The following is a 25,671-nucleotide window of genomic DNA, read 5'->3' as shown; positions in this document are numbered from 1 at the left end:
AACGGGAAACCTCTGGCAATGTCCCAGGCCTGTTTTGAGAGATTTATGCCAATGTGGACTTGTGTCAGGACATACAAGCAACTACCTGCAGCAGACCCACCACAGTGCCTCCTGCCCTGGGGTCCTCTCTCCACCACCAGCCTCACCGAGGCGAGTGCAGGTGCACCGAAAAGCCCCTGATGAAACTAACGTTTTTACAGTCTTTTGTCTGCAGACATGTGAGGCTCCAGGCTCTGGACACAGACTGCAGTGCCTGAGGGCCGCTCTCCTGAGCAGCACCACTGCGCAGGACACCAGCGCCAGGCCGAAGCGGGCCCAGCCCTGGAAAGACCGATCCGCGACCGAAACACCCCGGCAGGGAACGGCTGGGAGGAGTCGAGACCCCGCCCGAAGCGGGCGCGGCGGCCACGTCAGCCCCGGAGCCGCCCCGCCTGCCTCCGGCCCAGAGCCGGATCCCGCCGCGGGCCGCCCTTCCGCCCGGCGACGGGGTGAAGGCGCCGCAGTCCCATGTTGCTCTGCGCCGGGCCCGCTCTCTCAGCCGGCTCCCGCTGCTCTGAGCCGATAGCCGGTGCCGCTGCTCGCCCTGCAGCCCGGTAAAGGCCGCGCAGCTTCTCTGCAGCTCGCCCGGCACCGAGGCCGTGCCGGCGGGGAGGGGACCGCACATCAATCCCGCCCTGGCGGGTGTTCCTCGCCTCACACCCCTTCTCCCGCCGCAGCCCGGACACCCCCCTCCTCGCAGGGCTCTTACCTTCGGCCTCGCCGTGGTGAGCGGTACCCGGCGGCGCATCTCCAGCCGGGTCGTGGGCGGGCGGCCCCTGCAGTCTGCCCGGCTTCAGCTGCCGGGAGTGTCCGCCGCCTCCTTGAGGAGCAGCCCTCCGCCCCAGGAGGCTGCTGGCGCAGAGCTACCGGGGCCTTTCTGAGAAATGTCCCCCCGCGGCACTAAAAGTAAGTTCGAAGGAAAAGCGAGCCATACTAAACGCGCTTTTACTAAGGTAGTGTGCCAGCATTCAGTGTCAGTCAGGAAAGCTCTGCGTGATTACCTCATTCACAGTATACCTAATAAAGAGGTGATCTGTCACTTCTGTGGTCTTCGGAAAGCAGGAAATCAGGCATCAACAATGTTCGTGTGTAGGCTGCACAGGCTGGCAGTAGCGGCCTTTACTGAGATACATTTTTTGAATAAGTAGGTAAATGTACTTAATTGGTTTTTCTACCTTCTTATAGGTTGTAACTTTTGCAAGGCTTGTGACTTGAAGTAGGGCAACCAGTATTTTGAAGAGCTCTGTCATAAGTACAGCTGTATCTCTGAAAGTCCGCGCATTTACTGGAGAATCTTCCCAAAGCTTGCTCAAATCGGAACCCAGAAATTTCCCAAAATCTTCACAATGGAGTTCTTGGTATCCAAAGGAGACTGTGTTAGATGTTCCAAAAAATCTTTATTGCTACTTTTAGTATGTGTCATAGTTCTTGTGTGCACTGATCAGGACTACTATAGTTTACTTGGAGTGTCCAAAGAAGCAAGTAGTAGAGAAATACGACAAGCATTTAAAAAACTGGCACTGAAGTTGCACCCTGATAAAAATCAGGTAAGTTACATCTTTAACAGGTTAAAGCTGCTGGATTAATGGGTCTTAATGTTTAAACAGAAAGTGATTTCAATTTATCAAAAATGTTTCTCTGTTCCTGCGAAGTAGTGTAACCACCTGATAACATGTTCAGATTTCCTGCAGAGATTTACCAAACAGGACTGGTCATACATGATTGTGTTGAATATAAAATTGCTATAGTAAAGAGTCAAGATAGCTTAATTATCAATTCTGTTGTGCAAATAGAGAAAAACTTACTTCTGTACCATATTACCTTCTTGATAAACTGATGAGTTTGTCTGTTTCTGTTTAGCTTAGGTGAACTTACTATTTCCCTAGCATGAAGCATCATCTAAACAGCAAACACCACCAGCCTGTACTGAGGCATCAATCTCCAAGTATCAGATAGGACGCGGCAGAAATTCTGGGACTGCCAAGGCATAACAAGGGAGGGTAATAAGGAGCTCTAGAATAACTAGAGAGAGAAGACAGGGAATGGCTCAGTCTGTGCTACAATATTTTCTGAAGTGCAATGAAATCACTTTAAAATTTAAACATTTTTCCTCGAGATTTCCTAAAATAATCAGAAATTCACAGGAAGTGTGAGGGTTTGGATCCTCATATGTGCAACCACATCTGCAAGAGCCCAAGAAGACAGTGATGTTCCTTATGAGCTCAGGGACTGCCTGCACAGAGTACGTTGAAGCCCCTGCGGTGGTAATGGTTTACAATGGAAAGCTCAAAGAGAAAGCCAAACCTCACGAAAGCTAGAAATGCCAACTTGTAGCTATTGGCTGCAAATTTTGTTTTACCTATGTTAATACTTTTAAAATAATAACATTTTGGGTCAGATTCTGTAGTTCCCAAGTATGAGAATACTACTAAAGATTTTTCAATGGGTTATTTTCAACGTTAAAGATGATCTATAGAAGATGAAGTCATTAAACAAATTCCATAATGTTAATTCATTTCCTGTGTGTCTACGTAAAGAATTCATGATTCTTTAAGAAAAAGTGTCTCTTGAATGAAATGTGTAAGCAGAAGTTAAAAGGGTGGGAGAGAACTGCAGGTACTGCTCACCACCTTTATATTGCACCAGCTGAGAACTCAAACCGGCATTCAAAATATGTCTACAGATTTTTCGCTGTTCTAATTCCGAGGTACCTAGAGCCAGAATGTTTTTTAAATAAAAAGGGGGCCTCTGTCTATACCGGATGAGAAGGGATGAGTTTATAGCAGAGATTTTCAAACTGGACAAGTGGAGATTCTAGGGAAGTAGAAAAGATTATAGAGTAAATGGTAAGTCATCATTCTTGAGGGGGTTTCTTTTATTTCTATTGAAAAGAGCTGAAAGAAGAGGCATCACTGGAGAATGTTATAGCCTCCTGCCCCTTCCCTTTCTATTTCAGTTGGTACTTTAGTGAGGATGAAGAGATGAGAAGACACGTGGCTTCAGGAAAGGAAAACTTTACTGTAGTTTGTTTGGAGATCACCATGTAAAGTCTGCTTCCATCACAGCTGACATCTTTAGTAGGGATATAAAAACATTTCCAGATTACTTTCTCAGCATTATGTGTACAAGATGGTTCATTAATTGCTTACTAATTATACTTTGCCTTGCATAGAACGATCCAAATGCACATGAAAATTTTTTGAAAATAAATAGAGCATATGAAGTACTTAAAGATGAAGATCTACGGAAGAAGTATGATAAATATGGAGAGAAGGGTCTTGAAGATCAGCAGCAAGGAGGTCGTTATGAAAGCTGGCACTATTATCGCTATGACTTTGGTAAGTTACGATGTATGTTTGTGATTTGCTTGAAGTCACAAGTAAATACAGTACTTACATCAGAAACACATAAAAAGATCTGATACAGATCTGTCCTCTTCAGATTTCTGCCTTCTCTGTCTTCCTGTAGCTGTCATTTTCTGTTGACCCAGTCTTTTATTTACCCTGTTAATGTTTACTGGTAAATCTAATAATCTATTTACTTAGCCTTTTGTTCCTGCTGGTTATCTTTCGATTGGTCATCCAGTTTCTTGGGTTTTGTCTTGGTTTGTTGGTTGGTTTTTAATGCAAAGCTTTTTTTCTTTCTTTGTTTTCCTTTTTCTCACATAAATTCCAGTGTTGATGTTTTGTCAATATTATTTTTAGTTCTTTAATGCAGGAAGACCTTTTTTGTCTAGGCAAGTTATTCTTAAATGGATTTTGAGAGATTTTTGCACTGTCAAGCCTATTTTCTATGCAATTATACATTTAAAGATCAGTACAGAGGTAGTGGAAAATGAAAAAATAACAGAATCATACCTGAAATGATCCTGAGACAAGTTAATGTTTGTCTCAACAAATTTTAGGTAGTTGTAGGGAAAGGTTGGGATGAGCCACTCTCAAGGCTGCTGTAACAGGAGTGGGCTAAAATAGGGAGCTGAGGAACACAGTTTGATTGATATGAAAGAAAAAGCTGAAATAAACCTCCACCTTGGAAAAACTTTATTTTCTGGTGTAGTTTGATTTAATATGGCTCAGTCTCTACAAAATTAATGTCTGCAAATTAAAATTGAATAAGCCAGATGTGCAACTATCATAGGAAAATATGGAAATTATCCTAAATTTTCTTGAGATAAACATCTGCCTGAAGTTGCACTGCTTGATTAAGAAACAATATCCTTGAATGTCTATTAACCAGTTGGGAGAGTATCTGTATATAATTTTCATATTGTGTATGTGTATACGTGTGAAAATAAGGTATTTTGTATGTGTGGATGACTCTGTGTTATATTACATGATATGTAAATGGATAGTAATATAAGAAGTACCTTGTCACTTGTAGAAATTAATTTCTCTCATTGTCTATTTGCATTTAATCCTTGTATACCTCAGGTGAAATGGCATCTCACTCACCATGTTAGGTACTGTAAAAGATCTGTAGCCATAGTAGCATAATATAATGCTGTCTAATAGTATTTTTGGTACCTCTGCACTTTCTTGCATACTTGAAGTAGTAGATTGTTTTGTAGCGATGTTTTAAGTAGGATCTGATTACCTTTTTAGAAAAGGTCTCTTCCTTACCTTTATTCTGTCCACTTTATTCCACTGCATTCACACGTCCTGCTAGTGGAAAAACTTGTGGCTGAAATGCCTTTATGATCTAAATAGCTTAGATAACCAGAGGCTGAGAGAAGTGAAAGTTTCCAGACATTTTGATCTGACAACTGGTTGATGGTTTCTCTTGCTGTAAGAGTGGTAGTTCAAGTTCTCTTTTGTTGACGTGTGAACTAAACACCAAAATAACTGTTCTGTTCTGATGGTAGCCTTTGTAGCATGATGGTGTGGGAGTTAGCAAGAGATAAAACTAAGTTTACATATTACTAAACAAATATAGCTTTGTTGTAAAAACACTATCTTTGCCAGCTTACTATTTCGATTTAAGTGTACTGTCTTCTGCCTTGTGAATAAGGTGATAGTTTGTATCTTTATTTTAAAGATGACAAAAATAAAAAGCAATTGCTTGTTTTCTTAATAGGTATTTATGATGATGATCCTGAAATTATAACACTGGATAGGGGAGAATTTGGTAAGTTTGAAATAAATAGCTATGTATTTGACAATGTGGCAACCCAAAGTAAGAATTTTTACATTCTGAGCTGTATCTCTATAGACTTCTATTACATATCTACAAAAAAATCATTGTTAGATGAGAAAACAGAAAAAAACAAACAATGCTTCATGGTAAATAGTAGTTAGCAAATATATAAGTATCAATATACAGCTTAAGTATAAAAGATACTTTGTGAGACCTGAAAGAGGAATTTGAATTAAAATTTTGTTTCTCCTACTTTATCATTACAATTTTTTGGTCTCTTGTCTAAAAATGCACTTTGCAGGACTTTTTTATTATAGTTCAATTATTTCTCTTTTCTGTGAAATCCAGTCAATTTTGCCTTGCATGACAGGTTCAAGTCTAGAAGGTGATACCCGATACTACATCCATAGCTAAATAAAACACAGTCTGGAAAGATAACACTTTCAGTGAGGATATCATCCAGTTGTCCTTGGGTTGTTTTTTTTTTGTAGCTAAAATGCTTACAACTAAAAAAAAGATACTGTAGAGAAAAAAAAATACCTGATTTTGTTGTAGTTTTAATTTTTTCTCTGCAGTTTGAGTGCTCTTTCCTTTGTATGGGCTGGACCTCCATGCTGAGCCAGTTTTGGAAAGTGTTTTAATAGCAGAACCTCATGATGCTCCTCACAACAACATGGTCTTGCTTTGGTTAATTAATTTGCATAATCTACGCACTCCTTAGCTGTCTTGTTTGTGAGGGTATTTTAATATGGGAAAATATCAGTTGGGAAATTCACTATAAAAATTATGTCCAAAAATAGAGAGATTGAAAGCTGTGTAATTCAAGCTGATAACCTCTGCATGTGTATATTTCCTTGCTGTTGTTTTCTGTTACAAGCAATGTTTATCTTGACTTTTCTAATAATTAAATTTACCTGTATTTTCAAATTGCATTTTCACCAACTAGGGATTCGACATAAAAAATCTGCCTGGTGGAACCCGGAAAATACATAAAGTGATATAAGGAAATTGAAAGTTCTAGTGTGTAAAATATCTTTTAGAACTTGTATTTTGTTTTTAAGGTAGCAAGACTCACAGTATCACACATTTCAGCCACATTAATTTGTAGAGAGTACATTTATTCTTAATTAATACTAATTAACATGTTGAAAGTCAGGGTGCTGATATCCTCTGAAATACAGATTTTGTGCACTTGCTTACAGCAGTAGGTATGTGCAGGTAAGGTGCAATGTTTATCCCATCAGAGTTACTGCTACTAACTGTGTCTGATATATAAATATTTAATCCAGCTTTGGGGGAAAACGATGTAGTAAACATGTACATTCTAGTTATAACTACATTGTAGATATGCTTTACTTACATGCAGTTTTCTGTTCTCCATCTAGATGCTGCTGTTAACTCGGGAGAATTGTGGTTTGTGAATTTTTATTCTCCTCGATGCTCCCACTGCCATGACTTAGCACCTACAGTATGTATAACAAGCAAATTAACTCTGAAAAATCATTGGTTTTAACAGCATAAAAACTTTCAGAAGTGGATTTTACACTAAAGCTGAAACCAAATTCAACAATTCAAAATGCCAGGAATAGGAATAAAACATGCTGATGTTTCGTTATATGTTTATAAGAAAATATTCTTGCCCCCCCTCCCCCCCCCTTTTTTTTCTAGTGGAGGGAGTTTGCTAAGGAGATGGATGGAGTAATACGCATTGGAGCTGTCAACTGTGGAGATAATAGAATGCTTTGCCGAATTAAAGGGATTAATAGTTATCCCAGTCTGTATGTTTTCAAAACTGGAACGGTGAGTGATAAAACTTCAGCATTCTTCTGAAAGATAGAAGTCTGCAAGGGTAGTTCTTTAATATTTGTTCAATCATAGTTCTTTATATAATGATCTTCCTTTTGATACATTACTTCCTTTTAATAAATACTATTTCTCTTCCTTCACTTCAGTTAAATTAATTTAGAAAGTTTACTTCAAAAATAGGTATCTTGTTTACACAGTAGGATTTTTCTAATCATTTTACCATGCAATATGTCACTCCTGATTTAGGAAGATACTGTCAGCATTCATGCTGTAGCAAAGCAAGTCTACTTGAACAGTTTCTCTTACAGTATTGTAATGGACTTTTCAAATACAAAGAATAGTCTGTGGCTTTGAGTCTAAAGAATATGGTGTTGTGCCTAAAGAAACTTGGAAATTCCTTCCATAAGATTTTCTCCATGCCAGCTGCATTATGGTCGTCACGCTTTATAGTTGCTTGTTAAGTAGTGGTGCCAGGGCTAGTGTACAAATTGCACTTGAGTAGTTAGGTACATTTTGACAATGGTAAGATTTGAGAGGCTGAATGCAGAGATTGTGCATGCACAAAATGGACTGTTACAAGCAATTTTTTATTTAAATAGAAATAATCATTGGGAGTTGGTATTTCTAAGGCTGAGTTATCCTTCTGTGTCTGGATTTAGAAAGAAAAGCTAAATTCCAAACATTCCAGTACAGAAGGGAGAGGACGGTTAGAACCAAGGCCGGGGGGTGTAGGAGTATCCTGCAGTTTCATAAGTACTGTTATTCAAAATATGTTTGGTTAATTTTATATTCTTTTTATTCTGTAGCAACCAGTGAAATATTACGGAGACAGGTCAAAAGAGAGCTTAAAGAACTTTGCCATGCAATATGTTACAAGCACAGTCACTGAGTTATGGGCAGGTAATGTTCACATGATTTGTTTGTGGTGGTGGTCTTAAAATTGTTTGTAGAATATACAATATGGCAGAAACTATGTATACAGCAATTCAATTGTATTACATAGTTTCCTGCTTATTTTTGAGGCTAAAAATATTTTACTGTAACTTGCTAATATAAATCTGTTTTGTTTCACTAGTCACAAACTGATGCAAATTGTTTTGCTCTTAGGAAACTTTGTTAATGCCATTGAAACTTCGTTTGCTTCTGGTGTTGGTTGGCTGATCACCTTCTGTGCTGAGCGTGGGGGTAGGTATATTAAATACCTTTCAAATAAGGCAAACAAGAAAAAAAGTACTTCTGTTCATAATGGCATAATCCTTTTTGCTTCTAATAAGTTACAAAATGTCTTAGATGATCACAGTATTTGGATTGTAGGTCACTTAAGCTCCATTTTAGAGGCAGCTTGACAAAAGGGACATTAACAGCAAGATTATGCTATTGTGCATCTGTAATGTCATGTAAGTTATTAACGCAGCACTCTAGTGTAAACCCTCAAAGGGAGTGGCAGAAAAGGCTTCTAACACTTTCCAGCTGAAGCTCAAATGGGCAGATATTGCATAGCTGCAAGCCAGCTTGTTGCGACGGCTGAGTGGAAGGAAGGATGTATCTCCACTTTAAACCTCTAATGCACAAAAATAAGCTGAATGTTTTCTCTTAGGTTTGGACATAGTAACTGGCACTTAGCACTGACGTTATGACAGTTTAGATTCAAGTTATTTTTTGTAGCTGTTTGTTACTGATGTTCTTGGTATCAGTAGCAGATGCAGTACATGAGAAAGCTGCCTTGGTTAGCTGGTATTGCTAAGTAAATGCACTACACCTTTGACAAATAAAGATTTCTAGGTCTTATGAAGAGACCTTTGTTCTGTGGACGGAACAACCGGAGCTGCAATCTTGATTTTACATTTGTAAATAGCATGATTTCAAGTTGCAGTTCTTTTGGTAGTAAGTTTTCAACTTTGGTCCAATTAAAGTGAGGTTGATGCATCTAGTTTCAGAAAAACTTCTAAATCAAAAGGTAACTATTAAAAGTCTGGATTGGACTTTTTAATAGAGCATATGATGACATAATTAGACACAATTAGAGCATATGATGTATTTATTGTAGTGAGGTATTATTTGAATCACAGGAAATTGAGATTCCATTGAAATTTCATTCCAAGACTGTATGTAGATAACCTCTTGGTTGTATTTTTATAAACCGTAAGAAGACAATTTAAAGGTCTAGCAAATCAAATATTAAAATCTTTTAAATGAGAATTTTATGTTGATGAAACAAGATAGTATTATTCGTGTTTATTTAACTTTGAGTAGACAACCCCTGTGTGCTAGTTACTAGGTGTTAGAAGTTCAAGTCACTGAAATGCTGGATGAGTAGCCAGGGAGCATGCCTTTTGAAATGGTCACCTTTGTAGGGAGGAGAAGGGTAATTCTAAAGAGTACATTTAGTGCATTAATAATTTGACGTTTCATGTTTATAAATAAATCATTTTTATTTTGCAGATTGCTTGAGTTACCAAACGCGCCTTAAGCTAGCTGGCATGTTGGTAAGCAACACTTCACTTTTGAAAGCATTACTGTTATATTTAAAGCAAAATAAGAGAAGTGAAAGCATCAACTTGTAGCCGAAACATCAAGTAAAAGCTGAAAGTTGTAGGTTTGTTTCACTGAGTTTAGCGGAACAAAGATTTCACCCATTAACTTTCAGAAGAGTGACTTAGTAGCTGTTGGAATAACATTAAATTTTAAGGAATTTTATAAAATATGAATTATTATTAACTAATTAATTATTATGCGATTTTCTTCTGTTTTCTAAATGTATATAATTGCTTGTGCGGTGATTTTTCAAAAGCATTTCTGAGCTTTAAATTAAAAAATACTCTTCGTTTTGTGTTTGGTTTTGTTTTGTTTTTTTCTTACAGGAAGGTCTTGTTAATGTAGGCTGGATGGACTGTGGCACCCAGGGTGAGCTTTGTGATAATTTAGATATCTCATCTAGTACTACAGCATACTTTCCACCTGGAGCCACCATAAATAACAAAGAGAAAGGAGGTGTTTTGGTATGAGTTGTTTCTCAACCATTCTGTATTTAGATAAAATAAGGTGATGGCAATGACAAAAGCATGTATAAATAACTTCTACATCGATTATATACAACAGAAAAGATCCTTTTTTATCTTCTAAGGTTGTACTCTGTGGTATGGGTTTATATCTTGATTTGGTTCTAAAACTGTGATCCCTGGAAGTGGTCCCCAGTTTGTTGCTATGCTGGGAGAGTGAACAGGAGTATGGTGCAGTAGCAGCTGCTTGTAGCTCTGCTTATCCAGCTCCTCAGGAGTCTCCCTGGGCAGCTATGGGAATCCAGGGGTGGGATGTTGCTCTGTGACAGGCCCAAGAGCTAGTTCTAAAGCTGCTACCCAGCTATCCTGTCAGTCTCTTCTCAAGTAACAGGACAAGAGAAAATGGCCTCAAGTTGTGCTATGGGAGGTTTAGATTGGATATCAAGAGAAGCTTCTTTACCAAAAGGGCTGTCAAGCATTAGAACAGGCTGCCCAGGGAAGTGGTGAAATCACCATCCCTAGAGGAATTTAAAAGACGTGGACATGGATCAGTGGTGGACTTGGCAGTTAAGGATTGGTCTCTGTGCTCTTAAAGGTCTTTTCCAACCTGAATAATTCTATCATTCTATGATTTGCCATGTGCCCACAATTTTATTCCAGAAGGAATATCACAGGTTTGAGGAATGTTACTCAATTGAACTGAGTACTGACATGTGTGATAAAAGCACTCCTACGACGTCTGTCGCAACAGTTTATGCTGTTAGACTCTATTCTAATATTGCAACCTCCTCCTACGTTTGTATGCTAGTTCTAACTTCCTTAATTGATGGAGACATGTCACAGTTTGAAGAATGGCTTGTTCCTTTATTGTCACTACTGTTATCTATATCTTTAAAAGGAGGAAATTATATTAAACCTGTCTGCTTTCAACTCTGTACCTTGCCACCTCTGAGTTACTGATTCATATTGCTTCCAAAATGTTAAAGATTACTGAAACTTCAGTGCCTGTAAGGAGGGCTGTAAGTCTAGATCGGAAATCTGATAAACTTGATTGTCAAATTTGGCCTGAAATTTGGATTTGAGACTTTTAGCCCCCATTTGGCAAAATACAGTATTGTAAGTTTAATGTTGTAGGAAAACAAGCTAAAAAGCAGTATTCCAATAGTGATGTTTGTGAAATTATGTATATGAAAAAGGTGATCAAATAACATGCTATTAACTATACTCTTCAGTTGATGAAAAGAAACAAATCAGAATAATTTCCCTGAGACTTTTCAGTACTAATCCTCAACAATCAAGTTGATATTTGTAGTTCCTTAGAATAAACACAGTTACCTTTCCCTCCTAGTTTCTTAACTCCTTGGATGCCAGAGAAATATATCAGGAAGTAATGAAGCATCTGCCAGACTTTGAAATGATCCCTGCAGCATCATTAGAGGTAAATTTTAAAAAATATGTTAAAATTTCTTTAAATAATCGTTGTTTGGAGTTTTTATTGTTATTTTTTTTTTGCATTTTTCAAATCATGTTGACACAAACCAGTATTTACTTAGCTGAGAATGACTTTTCTTTCCTCTTTAGCCAAAATTATTTAACATTGTTTGTCTACATTTACTTCTGTTGTTTAGCAAAACAACAAAAGTAAGGGGGTGTGGGTGTATTTAATATGAAAATGGAAAAACACAGAAATTGGCATTCTAACTCCCTCTGCAGCTGTAACTTCCTGGTTATGTTTACATTAACTACATTGTAGAGAATCTTGTTTTAAACATATTTTATCAGTAATGTAAGAAAGAAAAACAAAATACTTGTTAGTCCACGATAAATTATGTATGAACTGAAATTAGAAGTCACAAAAGTTACTCATTTCTTGGAGGAAAAAAGAAAAGGAAACCTCTCTTCACACTTGTAGTAGCACTTAACAGGTTGATCTACAATGCACATGGAAACAAAAGGTATAGAGGGTAGCACGGTTCAGAGTTTTTCCTCTTTCCTGCTTATAATGTACTAAAATGAAGTTTAGTGGAAGGACTACATGAAAGAATTTGTTGAGTAGAGGAGGTCACTCGGAGATCAGATGAAGGTCTTTGCCTTTATAAAACGTAAAGGGAATTTACAGGTCGGTGTAAGTTGGGTTTTGTTGGGGTGTTTTTATCTGTGGGTTTATTGTGTTTTAAGGTGTCCTTTTTCTTCGTTTAAAGGACCATCTGGCTCATCACCGGTGGCTGCTTTTCTTCCAGTTTGGAGAGAATGATAAATCAAATACACAGGAATTTAAGAAACTTAAATTTTTACTTAAAGATGAACACATTCAGGTAAGAGTTCTCACTCGCCTACTGCTGAATACTTACATTCAGAGAACAAGTCAGTATGTTTTTCATTATTTTTACATGTTACTACCACTTGCCACTTCTGGTACTGAAATACACATTGTAGATCTGTAGGAAAGCTTTTAATTTAAAGCAAGCAATGAAGTTTCCCATATGGTTTGAATAATTTAAAAGTAGTTAGGAAAGATTATCTTTTAAATCTGCTCTCTTCTGGTGCTGCAGATCCCACTCAGTTAACAATTAAAAGTTAACACTTCAGCATCAAATTGATGTATGGGAAACTGTATTTTAACCACTCAGAAAACCCTATAATTATCTTGAAAATTTAAGACATATGGATTGTGTTAATTCCATAAAGTATGTATTCTCAAAAAATATTTGTTGCATTGACTAAAAAAATTTTAATGTCACATTTATTTTAGCTGTCTTTTTGCTTCCTTGCTGCTTTATCTGGAGGAGAAAAAAGGAGGATTTCTTAAGGTTTTATTCTCCATTTTGGCTTTTAATTTAAAAAAGTAACTTAATGTAGCTGTGCTGATAGTTTTCCTCAAACATCATAGTTTGTCTTAAGACCAAAAACGCACTACTTTTCCATATTTTTACCTTTCTTTCTCCAACTCCTACTGCCTTTCAAAATATGTTAATTCATATAGATTAGGATGTGTTAATTGAAATAGCAATTTCTGTTAAATAGGTTGGCAAGTTTGACTGTCTTTCCTCACCAACCATCTGCAACAAATTATATGTCCATCAGCCTTGTTTAGCAGTCTTCAAAGGAAAAGGAACTGGAGATTATGAAATTCACCATGGTAAGGGAAACTTTGGCAAGTTTAAATCATTACATAAGCACTCTGAGATGACACTGTCTTTGGCAAACTTTTTTTCCAAAGAACAGTTTTGTAGTTTTCATGGTTGCTGTTTTTCCTCTGACCTTCCTGTAGCTTTGCACAAACTTATCATTTCCTTTGGGGGTGTTTTATTTTGGGTTTGTCTTTTCTTTTTTTCCTGGATAAGCAGTCATCAGATGCCCAGACATGTATTTTGTCTTTATTGTCCTGTCTGTTTCAATGTAATTTATGTACTTAGCTATTAATGAAATCTCTGAAGCTGACAGGACAGCTTCTACTTTGGGAGGGATAACCAAAGAATGCTGTAAGACACACCCTTCATAGAGGCTGAACATGCTAGTTATACAGTGCTTCCAACTTGAGAAACTTGGACTGGACTTCATGTGTCACTGCACTAAAACTAATTCCATGCTTTGTTGTCTTTCATCCAAGAAAACCTACACTGAGACTTTTACCACTTCATTTCCAATGTAACAATCTCCTTCCAGGAAAGGTTGGAACTATGTTACTGTGTACTGCTGAAAGGATTCAAAAATGTTAGTTGAAGAAGAATGAAGTCTGAAGCAAAACTGTAGGTTGCAGCAACAGGCGTAGCTTCATCCACAATGTGGCACGATGCAATTATGTAAGATGAAGTTCTAGTTTTTCAGCCTCTGAACTATTAGCAACAGCTTGCTAGAATGGAGTCAGAGCCTCAGTACCATAATAAAGAGAGGAGACAGGCTTTTGACCACTTAAAAAAGATTAGTTGTGTCTAAGGGGGAAAGATAATCCCCGTTATAGAAGGTAAAAGCTTTGTACTCTTTGCAGCTTTCAGTCCAGCAGGGAAGCCAAGAAAGCGTCATATACATACAGCATTTTTAGATATTTTTATAAACAAATTTTTAGATATTTTTATAAACAAAACAGAATATTTACAACTAGGGTATGAGAAATGCATCAAACTGCAGTATATATGTTCTGAATGATTTGTTTTACTATTTACAAAATTGATAGCACCTAGAACGTTTAGCAATAGCAGTCTTACTTCAGTATTTATAACGGTGTGATACTTGAAGGAATCACGTTTTTTTATATGCTATGTTGAAAGGCTTCAATAGTTTAAAATCTAACAACAGTAATAAATCTTAGTAAGTCATTGTGCAGTGACCTGAGATTTAATTACCCTGAGGTTCTTATCCTTTGTTCATTTCAAGACAGAAACTCGCATTTCAGTTGACAAATACATACATGAAGGGTATGAAAACACTTGATCTTTGCCCACTGGAGCAAAAATAGGGTGACTTGCCAGTATCATTTATTTTGCTTCAAGTCTTTAATGTCTCAATATCTTTGCCAAGGCAGGTGCATCTACAATAGTAACTTTTTAATTCCAACAAATGCTAGGAAAATGGTAAAACAGCCAATATTACAGTCACAAAAAACCTGGTCATTTTATTTAATAAAAACATGATTTTGTCTTGGATAAAACATTTATTTGGCTAATACTGGGTACATATCCAGGTTAATATTTAGCCAGATATCAAATATCACTTAGAGTTTTCTTACCTATGAAGGTTTGGACAGTTTAACATTGTCTTCCTGAGAAAAAGCAAGGCACTACCTCTTTAATTTATTTTAGCAGGCCATATTTAAAGATCAGTCAAGGGAACTGAAGGGTTCCTGTCACTGTCACTGAGGTTTTTTAATGAGATCTGTCATACGGAAAAATGAAGTTTCCTTTCTACATTGTTCTTTGAAGGAAAGAAGATCGTGTATGACATCGTGGCATTTGCCAAGGAAAGTGTCAACTCTCATGTTATCACTCTGGGACCTCAGAACTTTCCTGACAAAGAGAAGGAACCTTGGCTTGTGGATTTCTTTGCACCAGTAAGTATTTCATATCTACTTTCCCGTCTAGCACCTGTTGTATAACTATGTAATACAACATTAGCAGTATCTTGAAAGTGTCCTTCCACATCATGAGACGGTATTGTAATTTCTCATGCCTTGGCAGCACTAGTTCCTAGACTGTGGGGGGGGTTCTATTTAGTGGAGTCTGTTGTCTAAGCAGAGTATTATTCATCTCAAGCATTCTCCTGAGAGCCAGCTGCAGCGAAATCAACTGCGCCCACTTGTATTTTCTTTTCCAGTGGTGTCCTCCTTGTCGGGCTTTGTTACCAGAGCTGAGGAAAGCATCCAAACATCTTTATGGTCAGCTTAAATTTGGAACACTGGACTGTACTGTCCATGAAGGGCTTTGCAACATGGTAAGCTGCAGAAAATAAGGAAATACAATCCTTTTAAAGAGTATTATTTTCTTCTAGTTGGAGGTAGGGGTGGACAATATTTGAATCATAGAATCATAGAATAGTTAGGGTTGGAAAGGAGCTTAAGATCATCAAGTTCCAACCCCCCTGCCATGGACAGGGACACCTCGCTCTAAACCATATTACCCAAGGCCTCGTCCAACCTGGTCTTGAACACTGGCAGGGATGAAGCATTCACAGCCTCCTTGGGCAACCCATTCCAGTGCCTCACTACCCTAACAGGAAAGAATTTCCTCCTTATATCCAATCTAAACTTCCCCTGTTTAAGTTTTAACCCGTTACCCCTTGTCCTATCACTACAGTCCCTAATGAAGAGTCCATCCCCAGCATCCCTATAGGCCCCCTTCAGATACTGGAAGGCTGCTATGAGGTCTCCACGCAGCCTTCTCTTCTCCAGGCTGAACAGCCCCAACTTTCTCAGCCTCTCTTCATCTGGGAGGTGCTCCAGGCCCCTGATCATTTTTGTGGCCCTCCGCTGGACTTGTTCCAACAGTTCCATGTCCTTTTTATGTTGAGGACACCAGAACTGCACACAATACTCCAAGTGAGGTCTCACAAGAGCAAAGCAGAAGGGCAGGATCACCTCCTTCGACCTGCTGGTCACGCTGCTTTTGATGCAGCCCAGGATACGGTTGGCTTTCTGGGCTTTTCTTTGCTTATTTATTGTTACTTTCTTAAAGGGTAGTAAGCAAAACAGGACACCTGTATCCTTTTTTAGTTTCAAAGGAACAAACTAACCACTGCAGATAAAAGTAAATGCAAAATACAGGTCAGTTTTACTCTGATTTCATAGTGTTATTGGAAGACTCTGGAAGTGTCAAAATCTAGTAATGCCTAAAGCAAGAAAAATAAAACCTAAAGCAGGCCCGGAAAGTCTTTTAATGTATCTCTAAATACATATATGCGTTCTTTTTGTTCTTCACATAGGAGGATTGAAAACAGTAAAACATCTAAAAATGCAAGTTTTTAATTGAAATAATGTGTTTTGACAATATCTGTAAAACAACTTTAATTCACTTCACCTTAACTGACTTGGCTTTTGGTTTTGTAGTGCCTTAAGTAGTCCAGGATCAATTTCAAATTAAAGAAAGTTTATATTTTATCAGTTTACACTTGTTTAAAGATACAGTAGTGGAATGAAATCTTTTTTTTTTTCCTTTTTTTTTAAATCTTGACCAATTTACCATGTTTAAATTTGCTTAACTTTTGCTTCAGTTAACTTACTGTAGTAGGAATTATTGCTGCTTACCCTGAAGTCCAGAAAATACTGCATTGTGACAGTTTTTCTGCAACTTTTTATATTAAAATGTTTGTACTTATCTTTAAAATGTGAATCTCTTGAAATACATAAAAACAAGCAAAAAAGGACAAACTTTTTAAAGTCTTATGTGTGTTTACACTCTGAAGAATTCAAATCATGGAAGCATCTGTGTTTGGTAGTAAACAGTACAGTTATTCATACAGTACAAGTGTTTCCACATAAGGACTGGGAATAGCTTTAAAGTTAAGGCTAAGTATACCTATGGATTAGTTCCTGTATTTGTGCAGAATGGCAAAAGAGCTACTGACTGTTTTTTAGATTGAGAACAAACTATGCCATCTCTGAATACACTTGGCATCTTCTCTGTACTGATTTGTAATGGTTTCAGATTCCCATCTGCACATAAGTTTGAGTAGTTACACTGTACAAACTGCAACAGATCTGTAAGTGTGACCCACAAATACCAATGGCAGTTAAAGTACAAGAAACCTAATCATTCCTTACAATTTCTTATTGTCTGTTTTGTTAGCATAACATTCGAGCTTATCCAACAACAGTTGTGTTCAATCAGTCTGATGTTCATGAATATGAAGGACATCATTCTGCTGAGCAGATCTTGGAGTTTATAGAGGTATGTAAATTATAATCCTTGTTGCAGTCATGCTCACCCACAAACATGTTCTTTATTTGGAAGATTCTAAGATTTAGTGGGGTTTTATTATTAATTAGACTAGTAAGATAAAGAGCGAAAAAAACTTGGGCAAGAAGAGTGATCCGGCAACTGCCAGTCACAGACTTAACACCAAATTTTCCTTCTCTGACAGATAGTTTCTTTGATATCATAGCAAATAATTTAAGATCCCTTCCAGCCTGCAAAGTAATAGCAATGATTTCTATTTCATAGAGAGGATAAATGAATTAAAAGAATGGAATGCTGTAATATGAAAGTGAAAACATCTCACATCCACAGTTTGAAATAAGAGGAGCTTCATATTTTTGTAGATCAGCTTGCTGCCCTCCATGCTTCTCGGCTTTTTCTTGAACTTTCTTAACTCACAGAACTGCAAATCCTTGCTACTCATCATTGTTGCTGCCAGAGTTCTGGCACCCATCTTTTCCTCCAGTATTCAGGTTCTCTCACTGCTAGATCCAGAGGCTGTTTTCCACTCTTGAAAGAGGCTATTAATTCTCCCCAGGTAGCCCAGAGAAAGCAGGTTTAAGACCACCCATGCAGGACCAGGTAGAGATCAATCTTTTTCAGATGCTATTCAGAGGCCCCTAGTGCACCGTTCTGCATCCCAGCCTAACTAGCATGGCTGAGTCTCATAGTGCCTGCGCTTGCCAGGTAAGCTGACTTTCTTCCCTTTTGCCTCTCTTGATGGAAGAGAGACAGAAAACCTCCCTTTTGCAGCCCAACTGTATTGTTTTGGATAGCTTTTTTCAGCAAATCAGGCATATGATTGTTATGTTGAAGGGATGACTTTTGATGCCTCCATGCCTTTCAGTGGTGTGGAGTCTTCCCAACCATACCAGCAAGCATAGCTCACTAAAAGAGGGGCATTCTTAGAAGTTTTTACATTCTGTTTGTATGTGATGGTGCTAGATATGTCATAACTTACTGTTGCAAAGTGTATGTCTACAAGCTGTCTTTGCCTTAGGATCTTCGGAATCCATCAGTGGTGTCCCTAACACCAGAGACATTCGTTGAATTAGTTCAGAGAAGAAAACGAGAGGAAATCTGGATGGTTGACTTCTATGCTCCATGGTGTGGACCTTGTCAGGCTTTAATGCCAGAATGGAAAAAAATGGCCAGGGTAAATGACATTCAAACGTTTTTCTTGTTTTGTGTCCTTTTCTGTGGAATCATTGAGACAGTACAATTGCTGTCTTAGGGGTTTGTCAAAGTCCAGTGACTAATATTGCAGACAAACTAGGGAATTCCTAACTGATAGTTTTATACTGTTTCAAATACAAAGTTTTTGTTTGTTTGTGTGTTTGTTTAAGGTTCAGTACAGTGTATATACTGTATTCCAGTTTTTGTTGTTGATACAAGTGTGTTTTCCAAGATCTAAGAAACTTTAGAGTAACTAACTTTTCTTGATGCTTAGTGCTTTAGATAAAGAGCTCTGCATCTGCTTAAAACAAAGTAGAAAAAAAAGATTTATCCATAAATTGGATAAGAATTGGTTTGCAAGATCATTACAGTGTTCTCTCATTTGCAAAAGTAATTACTTTATGGACAACCATCCAGGTTTTCCTGGATGTGTTTCCAGGAATATGAACTTGAAACTCGGGGGGGTGGGGGAATAGGGCTTTGGAAACAAGTTCATGACTTTCAGGCGTTTAGAGCTCACCTAGGCTAGGAGTTCTAGCTAGGGTTCTCTATTCTGGTCACATGTCTGTGAAGTTTTAGTAGCTAGCTCTATAGTACATGTTTAGTAATCACAAGCTTCACTGCCTATGGCAGGTGGTTTGTGCCTTTGCAACAAATACAGTGTGTTTAAGACACAGGCCAGCTGTGTAACTGATAGCACATCTGCACTGTATGAGATTTCTGTCATAATTCTTGAGCCTGTGATGTGAAACATGGTAATATGTTAGTCCTTATTCTAAATAATGACAATCACATACCTTCAAGGCAAGGTATCTCGGGAGCCATGTGCAAGCTTATACTAAAATAGGTATGTGCATGATGGGAATGCACCTGGGTTGCTGGCTCTAATTAGCTACCAGTGACTCAGGAAAGAAAAAAAACTTGTGATAATCTTAGTTTGTTTTGTTGTGTTTTTTTTTCCCAAGTAAGTGATTAAGGCTTTAATTCTGAAGTATTATAGTAGTACTGATTAGCACATTTAATTGTAGATTTCTTCTTTATTTTTCAGATGTTAAATGGATTAATCAGTGTAGGCAGTGTGGATTGCCAAAAATACTATTCTTTCTGTCACCAAGAAAGTGTTCGAGGATATCCTGAAATAAGACTCTTTCCTCAAAAATCAAACACAGCTCACCAATATTAGTAAGTAGCCTATTTTGATTTGGGAAATGTTAGGTGATAAGAAACAACATGGATATACATCATCTGCTGTATGGAAAAGATTCATCATAGCTGTAAAATACGCTGTTACGATATTACTGTCCTAGATGTTACTCACTTTGTTATTTGAATCCAGTGTCATTTCATTTTGCCATTTCATTTCAGTAATTTGAACTGAGGCTGCCTCAGGAATTTAATTTTTATTTCTTGTTCTTTAGCGGTTGCCACTATTCTAACTTTATTGCCTATTAAATTGTATGATATAAAAATATTAAGCCTAATTGCTTGCAGCCTTATCTTTAGAGAACAGAGGAATGTAGCCATCTGATCGTTCTTCCTGCTAACAGTCTGTTAGCACCATAGCAAAAATTATCCACTGTATATCTACTCGTCCCAGTCATTGTATTACTAGTGTGAAAACACTAATCATTAACATGGCAAAACAAAAATTCAGTGGGTAACAAAATCTGGCTAAGCCAAACAGCCTGTCTCCTCCGTTTCACAGTACTGTTTGAAGATCCAGGGATTTCAGGAAGCACATACATATTTCAAGGTAGATAACATCTGAAGTAGCAGATGTGTTGATTCATTGTTTTGCAAATTGGAAAGTTCTATTAAATGCTGGCAGGTAATGAATTGTAATGCCTCTTCATCATAGTGCATAATAGCAGACTTCAGTAGCTTTCATCATGGAGCTGCTTGCTTTTATTCAGTTCTAGACAAAGTTTCTCTTAAAAGCAGAAATCTCTTTCTTACTGAAATCAACGCAGTTGGTGAATGTGACCTTTAAGTGCCAGATTCCTAACCACGAGTGAGCTATTTCCTATGAAAATATGTAAATTTGTCTCTCAAATCACCAAAAACTATCAGGTCAGATTTTGACCAGGTAACTTTACTGCAAAATACTTTGTTACAAAGTTGTAAATTAGTGGATACGAATCCAGAATTTATCTTTTTTTCTAACCTGTCACTGGAATTTCAAAACTAAGCAATGTCCTGGAATTCCAAATAGTAAATCCTTGTCCAAGTAATCAGTTTGCCTGGCTTTTCTGCTATCAAGTAATTGTTTTATTGTAACACTTGAAAATCAAATAGAAAATGTACTAAGATATTTCAGTTTAATTCTCATGTTTCTTAAATTCTGCAATTGTATCTGGGCTTGTTAACAAAGATTCTTAATTAAAAATAGCTCTAGCTGTCAAGGCTTACATACTCCAAACCAAGTTTTACTCTCCTGACAGAATTTTCTTCTCTTTATCTTCTAGTCCTTAATTCTGCATCTTTGAATTGTAATGACTTTTTACTCAGCTTTAAAAGCAACATTAGAAATGTATCCTAAACTGTATGCATTTAAGTTCATTATTTCATTATCTCCACTCTACAGAGATGTTTGAGTTTGTTGTTGTTGTGTTTGGGTTTTTTAGGGGTTTGTTTGTTTCCCACCGTAATTCAAACCACTGTGCAACTGGAATTTCATTTTCTTTTCAATCATTTTACAGTAGCTACAATGGATGGCACAGAGACTCATATTCACTGAGAGGCTGGGCATTGGGGTAAGTTGCTGCATTAAACTTTGTTCACAAACCACTTACGTAATTTGCTTGGTAGGAGAAATGAATATTTAAATGCTGTGTGAATCAAAAATTAGAAACACTTAGGTACATGTATTAAGATTTCCATATCCTTTAACTCAAGAAATGGCATACTTCCTACTGCCCACCCATTTCCTGAAGACCATGTTGTTATCTTGCCTACCACTTTTAGAAAGTGACTCTTTGTCGTAGTTTAACCCCAGCCAGACAACTTGTGCACTTACTCCCAGTGAGTGGTGCCAGGCTGGAAGCAATCAAGGCCCACATTAGCCCCCCCTCCTTCCCTAGGAGCTGTCCCCCCCTTCCCCACTCCCAGAGGGATGGGGAGGAGAATCAAAAGAATGCAACTCCCACGGGCTGAGATAAGAACAGTCTAGCAACTAATGTACAATACAAATCACCACCGCTACCACCAGTGACAACAATGATAAGAGAAAATAGCAAGGGAAAGGAGTACAATACCACCCGCCGAACAACGAGTCCGACCCGGCAGACCCCCTGTCCCTCTGGGTAACTCCCAGTTCCCCCCTGGGCGTGACGTGCTGTGGTATGGAATACCTCTTTGGTCAGTTTGGGTCAGGTGTCCTGTCTCTGCTTCCTCCCGGCTTCCCCTCCTCCCTGGCAGAGCATGAGGCTCACAAAGTCCTTGGCCAAACCAAAACATAATTGTTATCAGCTCTGTTCCCAGGCCAAAAGTCAAAACACAGCAATGCAGCAGCTACCAAGAAGGAGAAAAATGACTGCTACTGCTGAACCCAGGACATTATCCACCCCTTATTCCATATCATTCACATCATGCTCAGATCCTGCATTTTCAATATACCATCACTCTGATCTCAATGCACTTCTATCTTAGTGCATGGGCCAGTCCCTATAAAGCTGCTGAGTCCATCTGGCCCATGATGTCAGGCTCCATCTCTTGTAACAGTCTTTCAGAACAAGAGAGGCTGCGTGCAGTATTGGGTTGTTGCCTGCTGATGCTGATCGTTCCTTTACTGCAGAACTTGTCTGGTTCTGTCAAGTTCATTCTCTGTTGGGATGATGGTTGAAGGGAAGTCAGGGCTAGTCGCTGGTGACCCAAAGACGTCTGGTTGATGGGCTATAAAAGTATTACATAGCAGGCAACAGCATACAATTAAGTTCATTGGCTGTTTTCCCCTAAAATTAAATCCCCTTGAGGTACACATCAGACTTCCCCATCATCCCGCATTACCCACTTAGCAGCAGCAGTCATTTTTTTCAATATAGAGTAATAAGATGTTATCCCATATCACAGCATGCAGTTTTCTGTTGAATACACTATTCTGTTGAATACAATATTCTGTTGAATAATATAGGGATGAAGTACAGAACATGTGGCTTAACTGTGGGTTTTGAAAGATGCAATCTCTATATAATGAGCACTTTGATGACCTTCATGGTAAAAGTATTTACTGTTTTGAAAAAACAAGGAAAACCAGTTATGATTTTTTCCATGAAGGTTATCAAAGTGATCATCATATATAGATTGCATCTTTCAAAACCCACAGTTAAGCCACATGTTCTGTACTTCATCCCTATATTATTCAACAGAATATTGTATTCAACGGAAAACTGCATGCTGTGATATGGGATAACATCTTATTACTCTGTATTGAAAACAATGACTGCTGCTGCTAAACCCAGGACACTCTTGCAGTACAAAGTGTAATATAGGGATTTGTGGACTACTACTATTCTTAACTTCAGAATTTTTTCTTGTACTTAAATGGAACCTGGATATGCTCAGTTTAGGGCTGTTGTTCTTCCTTTCCACAGATATTTACCACAAGTGTCTGTAGACCTGACTCCTCAGAGTTTCACAGAAAAAGTTCTGAACGGAAAAGATCACTGGGTCATTGATTTTTATGCTCCTTGGTGTGGACCATGCCAAAATTTTGCTCCTGAATTTGAGATCCTTGCAAGGGTAGGTTTTTAACTGTATTAGATTTTTATAATGGATAAAATGCAGTTCATCAGCACCTTTTTCTTACCGGTCATCCCAAAATTGCATATCCCTAATGAACCCCCTTCTAATTGAAAGTCCTCACTTCTACCTCCCACTTGCCAGCGGGTGTTGTCTCTTGCAGAGACATACACACAGGCCCTCTTTTGAGACAGATCCCAGGTTATGATTGGGTGGGTTTTGGAACTGTCACGTGCTTTGCCCCACGTTGAAGTAGAAGTGTTCCACTGAGCATGTTGTGTCTTCTAATACAAGGTTAACAGCCTGAGAAGCAAACAAACAACTACTCTGAGATATTTAGCTGCACTCCTGGCTTATTCAAGTTATTTTCTTACAGTCACCCACTGAAACTTGAAGTTTGATTCTAATAAACATTTCTTTTTAGGCTGTAAAAGGAAAAGTAAAAGCTGGAAAAGTTGACTGTCAGGCATATGGTCAGACCTGTCAAACTGCTGATATCAGGGCCTACCCTACTGTCAAGTTTTACCCCTACCAAGGAACAAAGGTAAAGTTAAGTGTCTCCTTTGTGTATGCTGGTGAGTTCTTTTAGTAGATGTATTTCATTTCATATTTGATTGAACAGGCTATTTCTGTAACATATTAAAGTGCATTATTTAGATATTTTGGAGATTCATTAATAATCGATAGTGGTTAACAATTAAAATAGTAGGACAGTGATACAGTAATGATGCGTTATTGAAAATAAGGAACTGTAAGTTAATAGAACAGTAACTAAAATGTGGGCTTAACTAGAAACAGGATTTAATTTTGCAGGGGTCTCATGTAACAAAATGTTTTTCAACTTTTATCAATTCTACCTCCTGCTACCCAAAAGCAGGCAAAGCCTCTCTTGAAATGTGGACAACTTCATTTTGGCTAAGAAGAAATATTCTTTCACTGTAATCACAACACTTAATTATGGTTTTGACTTAAATAATGCATTTTAAGATAGAAGATTAAAAACACTGAGTTGTGTTCTGGCTCAAAAACTTTATCAAACCACTTCAGTATCAGTGACAACATGGTCTAGTGTGAGGCACAAGGGCTAATGGGTTAAAACTGAAGCAGGGGACGTTCAGGTTAGATATAAGGAGGAAGTTCTTTACTGGGAAGGTGGTGAGGCACTGGAACAGGTTGCCCAAAGAAGCGATAAATGCTCCATCCCTGGCAGTGTTCAAGGCCAGGGTGGACAGGGCCTTGAATGACATGGTCTAGACCATGGCAGGGGGTTGGAACTAACAATTACAGACTTTGTAATGGCTGTCTACATTAAATATGTAGCTGAATACATTTGAGAGAACTCATAAGTATTTCAGGTTTCTTTAAGGCTCAAGACAAAATTTCTATAGTTTTGTAGTTGTTCTGACTATAAAGACAATTCACATTGTTTAAACAGAGACAAAAATATAACTATGAATCATAAATCAACCTACCAGAGCCATTGGCTTCCTCTCTGTGTTCCTCTTGAATTCTATCTGAACGTAAGCAGAATTTCTATTCAATGTAGAGTATGGATAATGTGTTTCACAATTATTTCTTTTCCTCTTTTAAGAAAAGTGTTCTTGGAGAATACATAGACAGCAGGGATGCAAAAGCTATTGCTGACCTCTTGAACGAAAAACTAGAAGCAATTCAAGATAAAGGAAAAAGAAAAAAGTCTAGAAACAAGGTAAGAATACTTATTGTGGGGCCTTTTGCAAAACACTCATTTAAAGTTATGTGTTTGTTCTTTGTCCGGGAAGTATTAAATTCCATATCTTCAAATAGTACCAGGTATATTTTGCTTTTAAGTCTTGTTTTGCTTCTTGTTATCTGTTTTAAACTCAGTTTTCCATGTCCACATATGTAGCAGAGAATACGGCAGTTGCAGCATAGTTATGGCAAGATTTATCAGAATTTATAGAAGTCCATGGAACCAGCTGCATTACCAATATATGGTTGAGCTGCACTGTATCTTGAGCATAATCTTTAGGTTTCATAAGCAGGCACTAAACTACAAAGGCTGATTAGTGTAAGATTGGGATTGACATTTTAACTCAGAAGGTAGTAAATACACACCAGTTAAGAAGTATTCTATTTAAGAAGCAGAGAAATATGAAATCAGAGGGAAAAGATCTTGATTTTTATTTGTACTTTCAGGTTAACTTGTTTGTTTTCTTGTCACTAGGATGAACTCTGAGTGGTACTGGAGATAGATACGATTCAAAATATGTTGAAGCTGTGAATATAGAAGACACCATGAGGAAAATAGAAGGCTGATTACATTCATGACAGGACTAAAGAGATGAAAGCTAGTTTGAGTTCATGGATGAAAAGCATTTTGATTTTGGTGGAGG

At 37.8% G+C, this 25,671-nt stretch overlaps 2 protein-coding genes across 2 annotated transcripts in view; one reads left to right on the top strand and one right to left on the bottom strand.

The window, feature by feature from the left end:
• The window catches only part of PDE1A (phosphodiesterase 1A), a 223,382-nt gene extending 222,510 nt beyond the window's left edge, over window positions 1-872 (bottom strand). The window contains exon 1 of the mRNA XM_061379068.1: window positions 749-872. The gene's annotated coding sequence lies outside the window, so the exon portion shown is untranslated. The remainder of the gene's footprint in view (window positions 1-748) is intronic.
• Window positions 822-25,656, top strand: DNAJC10 (DnaJ heat shock protein family (Hsp40) member C10). The gene is made up of 23 exons (XM_061379042.1): window positions 822-945; window positions 1,225-1,586; window positions 3,212-3,377; window positions 5,113-5,163; window positions 6,558-6,640; window positions 6,841-6,972; window positions 7,785-7,878; window positions 8,086-8,163; window positions 9,421-9,464; window positions 9,840-9,977; window positions 11,326-11,415; window positions 12,179-12,292; window positions 13,002-13,116; window positions 14,897-15,024; window positions 15,288-15,404; window positions 17,255-17,356; window positions 18,384-18,539; window positions 19,608-19,741; window positions 21,259-21,312; window positions 23,149-23,296; window positions 23,721-23,840; window positions 24,888-25,004; window positions 25,503-25,656. The coding sequence occupies exons 2-23, from the start codon at window positions 1,386-1,388 to the stop codon at window positions 25,512-25,514; spliced, it is 2,394 nt and encodes a 797-aa protein (XP_061235026.1). The 5' UTR covers window positions 822-945; window positions 1,225-1,385; the 3' UTR covers window positions 25,515-25,656.
• The last annotated feature ends 15 nt before the right edge of the window (window positions 25,657-25,671 follow it).

This window comes from Neopsephotus bourkii, unplaced genomic scaffold, assembly GCF_033783945.1.
Source record: "Neopsephotus bourkii isolate Nb327-2 ecotype Australia unplaced genomic scaffold, CSIRO-AGI_Nbou_v1 NB_196, whole genome shotgun sequence".
NCBI lineage: Eukaryota > Metazoa > Chordata > Aves > Psittaciformes > Psittacidae > Neopsephotus > Neopsephotus bourkii.
This window is presented reverse-complemented; position numbering and strand designations above follow the sequence as displayed.

What these genes read in the sequence shown, in the direction of transcription:
- DNAJC10 (XM_061379042.1), top strand. Translation starts at nt 1,386, where the DNA reads ATGGAGTTCTTGGTATCCAAAGGAGACTGTGTTAGATGTTCCAAAAAA. An exon ending in CTTCTGTGCTGAGCGTGGGG is followed by an intron (nt 8,164 to 9,420) that starts GTAGGTATATTA and finishes TTTATTTTGCAG; the next exon opens with ATTGCTTGAGTTACCAAACG. An exon ending in ATGAAGGGCTTTGCAACATG is followed by an intron (nt 15,405 to 17,254) that starts GTAAGCTGCAGA and finishes CTGTTTTGTTAG; the next exon opens with CATAACATTCGAGCTTATCC.